This window comes from Oncorhynchus clarkii, chromosome 13 (assembly GCF_045791955.1).
Source record: "Oncorhynchus clarkii lewisi isolate Uvic-CL-2024 chromosome 13, UVic_Ocla_1.0, whole genome shotgun sequence".
Taxonomy (NCBI): domain Eukaryota; kingdom Metazoa; phylum Chordata; class Actinopteri; order Salmoniformes; family Salmonidae; genus Oncorhynchus; species Oncorhynchus clarkii.
The window spans coordinates 65325569-65335568 of NC_092159.1; the positions used below are offsets into that span (position 1 = coordinate 65325569).

Genomic DNA, 10000 nt, shown 5'->3' on the forward strand with positions numbered 1-10000 from the left:
GTAGACCGTCGTTCTGCCCCTGAACAAGGCAGTTAGCCCCCTGTTCCCTAGTAGACCGTCGTTCTACCCCTGAACAAGGCATTTAACCCACTGTTCCCCAGTAGGCCGTCGTTCTGCCTCCTGAACAAGGCAGTTAACCCCCTGTTCCCCGGTAGACCGTCGTTCTGCCCCTGAACAAGGCAGTTAACCCCCTGTTCCCCGGTAGACCGTCGTTCTGCCCCTGAACAAGGCAGTTAACCCCCTGTTCCCTAGTAGGTCGTCATTGTAAATAATAATTTGTTCTTAACCAACATGCCTAGTTAAATAAATGTTAAGCTGAAGACTAATCTCCCTGTGACAAAGTCTTGTAGTTGTTGTTGTTGTTGTTCCCCCAGTCTGAGATGTTGCTCCAACACCAGTCTAATCCGTGTGTTGTTGTTGTTGTTGTTGTTGTTCCCCCAGTCTGAGATGTTGCTTCAGCACCAGTCTAATCCGTGTATAGTGGACAATGCAGGAAAGACTCCTCTCGATCTGGCCTGTGAGTTCGGCAGGGTCGGGGTGAGTAACTAACTCTACTAACTTTTGTTGGTGTTGGATGAACTTTGGACACTGGCCATCCGGGTTAGAAGACCTCCATTTTACTATCCCGGGTGACGTTGTTCTAACCAAGGGTGCTGTGGTGGTGTTTTTTTTTTTTTTTTTCAAATGACAAACGAAACTACTAGCCTTGAGCTAACAGGCTTGGTTAAAACTACTAGCCTTGAGCTAACAGGTTTGCTTAAAAATTATAGCATTGGGCTATTGGGCTTGGTTAAAACTACTAGCCTTCGCCTAACGAGCTAGGTTAAAACTACTAGCCTTGGGCTAACGGGCTAGGTTAAAACTACTAGCTTTGGGCTAAAGGGCTAGGTTAAAACTACTACCTTGGGATAACCGGCTAGGTTAAAACTACTACCCTTGGGCTAACGGGCTAGGTTAAAACTATTAGCCTTGGGCTAACGAGCTTGGTTAAAACTCCTAGCCTTGGGCTAACGGGCTAGGTTAAAACTACTAGCCTTGGGCTAACAGTCTTGGTTCATTTCCATCCCTGTCCATGATCAATATGCAACTAGCACACTGCCAGAAAATCCTTGTGACGGCCAGTGTGGGTGTGGGATTTTGCTCCAGCAGTAAATGTGTGTATGTGTAGGTGGTTCAGCTCCTTCCCAACAGTAACGTGTGTGTGTGTGTGTGTGTGTGTGTGTGTAGGTGGTTCAGCTCCTTCTCAACAGTAACGTGTGTGTGTGTGTAGGTGGTTCAGCTCCTTCTCAACAGTAACATGTGTGTGTGTGTGTGTGTGTGTGTGTGTGTGTGTGTGTGTGTGTGTGTGTGTGTGTGTGTGTGTGTGTGTGTGTGTGTGTGTGTGTGTGTGTGTGTGTGTGTGTGTGTGTGTGTAGGTGGTTCAGCTCCTTCTCAACAGCAACATGTGTGTGGCCTTGCTGGAACTGAAACCAGGAGATTCTACTGACCCCAACGGGACCTCTCCTCTACACCTGGCGGCCAAGAACGGACACATAGACATCATCAGGTAACACACACACACACACACACACACACACACTCTCTCTCTCTCCTTCCTTCCTTCCTTCCTTCCCCCTCTCTCTCCCTTTCTCTCTCTATATCGGACACATCGACAAATGACCCAGCCTTATATGGTCATACTATAATTATAATATCAACAAATGACCCAGCCTTATATGGTCAGACTATAATTATACTATAAAACAAATGACCCAGCCTTATATTGTCATAATATAATTATAATATCAACAAATGACCCAGCCTTATATGGTCATAATATAATTATAATATCAACATATGACCCAGCCTTATATGGTCATACTATAATTATACTATAAAACAAATGACCCAGCCTTATATGGTCATACTATCAACTAATGACCCAGCCTTATATGGTCATACTATCAACTAATGACCCAGCCTTATATGGTCATACTATCAACTAATGACCCAGCCTTATATGGTCATACTATAATTATAATTTCCACAAATGACCCAGTTAACCATGTTCGAGTATATTGATAGTTCTAGTTAGTATTCATTGGGCAAGATGGTTAACCATGTTAGGGTATATTGATAGTTCTAGTTAGTATTTATTGGGCCAGATGGTTAACCATGTTAGGGTATATTGATAGTTCTAGTTAGTATTTATTGGGCCAGATGGTTAACCATGTTAGGGTATATTGATAGTTCTAGTTAGTATTTATTGGGCCAGATGGTTAACCATGTTAGGGTATATTGATAGTTCTAGTTAGTATTTATTGGGCCAGATGGTTAACCATGTAAGGGTATATTGATAGTTCTAGTTAGTATTTATTGGGCCAGATGGTTAACCATGTTAGGGTATATTGATAGTTGGAGTTAGTATTTATTAGGCCAGATGGTTAACCATGTTAGGGTAAATTGATAGTTCTAGTTGGTATTTATTGGGCCAGATGGTTAACTATGTTAGGGTATATTGATAGTTCTAGTTAGTATTTATTGGGCCAGATGGTTAACCATGTTAGGGTATATTGACAGTTGGAGTTAGTATTTATTGGGACAAATGTACTCAAGCGATCGACAAAAACTGTCCAGATGAACATATTTGGGACAAATAAATATATAAAACAATTATTAAAAAAAATATGTGTGTGTGTGTGTGTGTATGTTGTGTGTTGTGTTTGTGTGTGTGTGTGTGTGTGTGTATGTTGTGTTGTGTGTGTGTGTGTGTTGTGTGGTCCCCAGGCTGTTGATCCAGTCTGGAATAGACATCAACAGACAGACCAAGGCTGGCACGGCTCTGCATGAGGCAGCTCTCTGTGGGAAGACTGAGGCGGTTCGCCTCCTGCTGGATGTAAGAGGAACTACAACTAACCTTTAATCATTAACCCCTGACCCCTAACCCCTGACCCCTACATGAGGCAGCTCTCTGTGGGAAGACTGAGGCGGTTCGCCTCCTGCTGGATGTAAGAGGAACTACAACTAACCTTTAATCATTAACCCCTGACCTCTAACCCCTGACCCCTGCATGAGGCAGCTCTCTGTGGGAAGACTGAGGCGGTTCGCCTCCTGCTGGATGTAAGAGGAACTACAACTAACCTTTAATCATTAACCCCTGACCTCTAACCCCTGACCCCTGCATGAGGCAGCTCTCTGTGGGAAGACTGAGGCGGTTCGCCTCCTGCTGGATGTAAGAGGAACTACAACTAACCTTTAATCATTAACCCCTGACCTCTAACCCCTGACCCCTGCATGAGGCAGCTCTGTGGGAAGACTGATTGTTCCCTTAGCATCAGTCCAACACTAACTAACCTGATTTGGCCTTGATCGTTCCCTTAGCATCAGTCCAGTACTAACTAACCTGATTTGGCCTTGATCGTTCCCTTAGCATCAGTCCAACACTAACTAACCTGATTTGGCCTTGATTGTTCCCTTAGCATCAGTCCAGTACTAACTAGCCTGATTTGGCCTTGATCGTTCCCTTAGCATCAGTCCAACACTAACTAACCTGACTTGGCTTTGATCGTTCCCTTAGCATCAGTCCAGTACTAACTAGCCTGATTTGGCCTTGATTGTTCCCTTAGCATCAGTCCAGTACTAACTAACCTGATTTGGCCTTGATCGTTCCCTTAGCATCAGTCCAACACTAACTAACCTGATTTGGCCTTGATCGTTCCCTTAGCATCAGTCCAACACTAACTAACCTGATTTGGCCTTGATTGTTCCCTTAGCATCAGTCCAGTACTAACTAGCCTGATTTGGCCTTGATCGTTCCCTTAGCATCAGTCCAACACTAACTAACCTGATTTGAATTCCTCTTTTAAATACCTCAACAGGTTCAGCCTCACTTCTGCCTTTTTTGTGTAAATGTGGCACTAGTGCAGGGTTAGAACCAGGGTAGTGGCACTAGTGCAGGGTTAGAACCAGGGTAGAGGCGCTAGTGCAGGGTTAGAACCAGGGTAGAGGAGCTATTGCAGGGATAGAACCAGGGTAGAGGCGCTAGTGCAGGGTTAGAACCAGGGTAGAGGCACCATTGCAGGGTTAGAACCAGGGTAGTGGCACTAGTGCAGGGTTAGAACCAGGGTAGAGGCACTAGTGCAGGGTTAGAACCAGGGTAGAGGCACTAGTGCAGGGTTAGAACCAGGGTAGTGGCACTAGTGCAGGGTTAGAACCAGGGTAGAGGCACTAGTGCAGGGTTAGAACCAGGGTAGAGGCTCTAGTGAATTAGAACCAGGGTAGAGGCACTAGTGAATTAGAACCAGTTTAGAGGCACTAGTGCAGGGTTACAACCAGGGTAGATGCACTAGTGAATTAGAACCAGGGTAGAGGCTCTTGTGCATTTGAACCAGGATAGAGGCACTAGTGAATTAGAACTAGAATAATCCTAATCCTAACCCTAATCCTAATCCTAACCCTAACCCTAATCCCAACCCTAATCCTAACCCTAATCCTAACTATAATCCTAACCCTAATCCCAACCCTAATCCTTATCTTTACCCTAATCCCTGTCCCTAACCCTAATCCTAACAATAATCCTAACCCTAATCCCAACCCTAATCCCTGTCCCTAACCCTAATCCCTGTCCCTAACCCTAATCCCAACCCTAATCCCTGTCCCTAACCCTAATCCCAACCCTAATCCCTGTCCCTAACCCTAATCCCTGTCCCTAACCCTAATCCCAACCCTAATCCCTGTCCCTAACCCTAATCCCTGTCCCTAACCCTAATCCCAACCCTAATCCCTGTCCCTAACCCTAATCCCTGTCCCTAACCCTAATCCCAACCCTAATCCCTGTCCCTAACCCTAATCCCTGTCCCTAACCCTAATCCCTGTCCCTAACCCTAATCCCTGTCCCTAATCCTAATCCCTGTCCCTAATCCTAATCCCTGTCCCTAACCCTAATCCCTGTCCCTAACCCTAATCCCTGTCCCTAACCCTAATCCCAACCCTAATCCCTGTCCCTAATCCCTGTCCCTAACCCTAATCCCTGTCCCTAACCCTAATCCCTGTCCCTAACCCTAATCCCTGTCCCTAACCCTAATCCTAATCCTAACCCTAATCCTTATCTTTACCCTAATCCCTGTCCCTAACCCTAATCCTAATCCCAACCCTAATCCTTATCTTTACCCTAATCCCTGTCCCTAATCCTAATCCTAACCCTAACCCTAATCCCAACTATAATCCTAACCCTAATCCCAACCCTAATCCTAATCCTAACCCTAATCCTTATCTTTACCCTAATCCCTGTCCCTAACCCTAATCCCAACCCTAATCCCTGTCCCTAACCCTAATCCTAACCCTAATCCTAATCCCTAACCCTAATCCCTGTCCCTAACCCTAACCCTAATCCCAACCCTAATCCCTGTCCCTAACCCTAATCCCTGTCCCTACAGAGTGGTATCAATGCAGCGGTGAGGAACACCTACAGCCAGACTGCCCTGGACATAGTTTACCAGTTCTCTGCTTCACAGGCCAGCAGAGAGATCAAACAGCTACTCAGAGGTAGGGGGGGGGGGGGGGGGGGGGGTTGTGGTGTGTGTGTGTGTGTGTGTGTGTGTGTGTGGTGTGTGTGTCTGTGTGTGTGTGTGTGTGTGGTGTGTGTGTGGTGTGTGTGTGTGTGTGTGTGTGTGTGTGGTGTGTGTGTGTGTGTGTGTCTGTAAATGCATTGTGTGTGTGTGTGTGTGTGTGTGTGTGTCTGTGTGTGTGGTATTAAACCGTCTTGTCTCTCTCAGATGCGTCAGCAGCCCTCCAGGTCAGGGCCTTGAAGGATTACTGCAACAACTACGACCTGACCAGCCTCAACATCAAGGCTGGGGACGTCATCACGGTACACACACACACACACACACACACACACACGCAGGACTGTAGGTATCTTCTTGTTGATCCTGTATCTTTTCCTGTTGATCTCCTGACTGTGTTTTCACTGAGTCAGAGTGTACAGGAGATAACAGGAACAGTTAGAGAGGGATAGAGGATAGATACAGGAGATAACAGGAACAGGTAGAGAAGGATAGAGGATAGATACAGGAGATAACAGGAACAGGTAGAGAAGGATATAGGATAGATACAGGAGATAACAGGAACAGGTAGAGAAGGATAGATACAGGAGATTACAGGAACAGGTAGAGATGGATAGAGGATAGATACAGGAGATAACAGGAACAGGTAGAGATGGATAGAGGATAGATACAGGAGATAACAGGAACAGGTAGAGAAGGATAGAGGATAGATACAGGAGATAACAGAAACAGGTAGAGAAGGATAGATACAGGAGATAACAGGAACAGGTAGAGAAGGATAGATACAGGAGATTACAGGAACAGGTAGAGATGGATAGAGGATAGATACAGGAGATAACAGGAACAGGTAGAGATGGATAGAGGATAGATACAGGAGATAACAGGAACAGGTAGAGAAGGATAGAGGATAGATACAGGAGATAACAGGAACGGGTAGAGAAGGATAGATACAGGAGATTACAGGAACAGGTAGAGATGGATAGAGGATAGATGCAGGAGATAACAGGAACAGGTAGAGATGGATAGAGGATAGATACAGGAGATAACAGGAACAGGTAGAGAAGGATAGAGGATAGATACAGGAGATAACAGGAACAGGTAGAGAAGGATAGATACAGGAGATAACAGGAACAGGTAGAGATGGATAGAGGATAGATGCAGGAGATAACAGGAACAGGTAGAGATGGATAGAGGATAGATACAGGAGATAACAGGAACAGGTAGAAAAGGATAGGTACAGGAGATAACATGAACAGGTAGAGAAGGATAGATACAGGAGATAACAGGAACAGGTAGAGAAGGATAGATACAGGAGATAACAGGAACAGTTAGAGAAGGATAGAGGATAGATACAGGAGATAACAGGAACAGGTAGAGAAGGATAGAGGATAGATACAGGAGATAACATGAACAGGTAGAGAAGGATAGAGGATAGATACAGGAGATAACAGGAACAGGTAGAGAAGGATAGAGGATAGATACAAGAGATAACAGGAACAGTTAGAGAAGGATAGATACAGGAGATAACAGGAACAGGTAGAGAAGGATATAGGATAGATACAGGAGATAACAGGAACAGTTAGAGAAGGATAGAGGATAGATACAAGAGATAACAGGAACAGTTAGAGAAGGATAGATACAGGAGATAACAGGAACAGGTAGAGAAGGATATAGGATAGATACAGGAGATAACAGGAACAGGTAGAGAAGGATAGATACAGGAGATAACAGGAACAGGTAGAGAAGGATAGATACAGGTGATAACAGGAACAGGTAGATAAGGATAGAGGATAGATACAGGAGATAACAGGAACAGGCAGAGAATGATAGAGGATAGATACAGGAGATAACAGGAACAGTTAGAGAAGGATAGATACAGGCGATAACACGAACAGGTAGAGAAGTACTGTTCTCTGTTTATTATATTCTACTCTATTGTACTCTATTCTACTGTTCTCTGTTTATTATATTCTACTATATTGTACTCTATTCTTCTGTTCTCTGTTTATTATATTCTACTCTATTCTTCTGTTCTCTGTTTATTATATTCTACTATATTCTACTGTTCTCTGTTTATTATATTCTACTCTATTGTACTCTATTCTTCTGTTCTCTGTTTATTATATTCTACTATATTGTACTCTATTCTTCTGTTCTCTGTTTATTATATTCTACTATATTGTACTCTATTCTTCTGTTCTCTGTTTATTATATTCTACTCTATTCTTCTGTTCTCTGTTTATTATATTCTACTCTATTGTACTCTATTCTACTGTTCTCTGTTTATTATATTCTACTATATTGTACTCTATTCTTCTGTTCTCTGTTTATTATATTCTACTCTATTCTTCTGTTCTCTGTTTATTATATTCTACTATATTCTACTGTTCTCTGTTTATTATATTCTACTCTATTGTACTCTATTCTTCTGTTCTCTGTTTATTATATTCTACTATATTGTACTCTATTCTTCTGTTCTCTGTTTATTATATTCTACTATATTGTACTCTATTCTTCTGTTCTCTGTTTATTATATTCTACTCTATTCTTCTGTTCTCTGTTTATTATATTATACTATATTGTACTATATTCTACTGTTCTCTGTTTATTATATTCTACTCTATTGTACTCTATTCTTCTGTTCTCTGTTTATTATATTATACTATATTGTACTATATTCTACTGTTCTCTGTTTATTATATTCTACTCTATTGTACTCTATTCTTCTGTTCTCTGTTTATTATATTCTACTATATTCTACTGTTCTCTGTTTATTATATTCTACTATATTCTTCTGTTCTCTGTTTATTATATTCTACTCTATTGTACTCTATTCTACTGTTCTCTGTTTATTATATTCTACTATATTCTACTCTATTCTTCTGTTCTCTGTTTATTATATTCTACTATATTCTACTCTATTCTTCTGTTCTCTGTTTATTATATTCTACTATATTCTACTGTTCTCTGTTTATTATATTCTACTCTATTGTACTCTATTCTTCTGTTCTCTGTTTATTATATTCTACTATATTCTACTGTTCTCTGTTTATTATATTCTACTATATTCTACTGTTCTCTGTTTATTATATTCTACTCTATTCTACTGTTCTCTGTTTATTATATTCTACTATATTCTACTGTTCTCTGTTTATTATATTCTACTATATTCTACTATATTGTACTGTTCTCTGTTTATTATATTCTACTATATTCTACTATATTGTACTGTTCTCTGTTTATTATATTCTACTATATTCTTCTGTTCTCTGTTTATTATATTCTACTCTATTCTACTGTTCTCTGTTTATTATATTCTACTATATTCTTCTGTTCTCTGTTTATTATATTCTACTCTATTCTTCTGTTCTCTGTTTATTATATTCTACTATATTGTACTGTTCTCTGTTTATTATATTCTACTCTATTGTACTCTATTCTACTGTTCTCTGTTTATTATATTCTACTCTATTCTTCTGTTCTCTGTTTATTATATTCTACTATATTCTACTCTATTCTTCTGTTCTCTGTTTATTATATTCTACTATATTCTACTCTATTCTACTGTTCTCTGTTTATTATATTCTACTATATTCTACTATATTGTACTGTTCTCTGTTTATTATATTCTACTATATTCTACTATATTGTACTGTTCTCTGTTTATTATATTCTACTATATTCTTCTGTTCTCTGTTTATTATATTCTACTCTATTCTACTGTTCTCTGTTTATTATATTCTACTATATTCTACTGTTCTCTGTTTATTATATTCTACTCTATTCTACTGTTCTCTGTTTATTATATTCTACTATATTCTACTCTATTCTACTGTTCTCTGTTTATTATATTCTACTGTTCTCTGTTTATTATATTCTACTGTTCTCTGTTTATTATATTCTACTCTATTCTTCTGTTCTCTGTTTATTATATTCTACTATATTGTACTCTATTCTTCTGTTCTCTGTTTATTATATTCTACTGTTCTCTGTTTATTATATTCTACTATATTCTTCTGTTCTCTGTTTATTATATTCTACTATATTCTACTATATTGTACTGTTCTCTGTTTATTATATTCTACTCTATTCTACTGTTCTCTGTTTATTATATTCTACTATATTCTACTATATTGTACTGTTCTCTGTTTATTATATTCTACTCTATTCTACTGTTCTCTGTTTATTATATTCTACTATATTCTTCTGTTCTCTGTTTATTATATTCTACTATATTCTACTGTTCTCTGTTTATTATATTCTACTATATTCTACTGTTCTCTGTTTATTATATTCTACTATATTCTACTATATTCTTCTGTTCTCTGTTTATTATATTCTACTCTATTCTTCTGTTCTCTGTTTATTATATTCTACTCTATTCTTCTGTTCTCTGTTTATTATATTCTACTCTATTCTTCTGTTCTCTGTTTATTATATTCTACTATATTCTACTA

At 39.9% G+C, this 10000-nt stretch overlaps 1 protein-coding gene across 1 annotated transcript in view; it reads left to right on the forward strand.

Moving 5' to 3' along the window:
* The window catches only part of LOC139424112 (caskin-1-like), a 120634-nt gene that overhangs the window by 59110 nt on the left and 51524 nt on the right, over positions 1-10000 (forward strand). The window contains exons 5-9 of the mRNA XM_071175809.1: positions 442-537; positions 1416-1546; positions 2767-2875; positions 5415-5523; positions 5754-5848. Coding sequence (XP_071031910.1) covers positions 442-537; positions 1416-1546; positions 2767-2875; positions 5415-5523; positions 5754-5848 — 540 coding nt within the window. The remainder of the gene's footprint in view (positions 1-441; positions 538-1415; positions 1547-2766; positions 2876-5414; positions 5524-5753; positions 5849-10000) is intronic.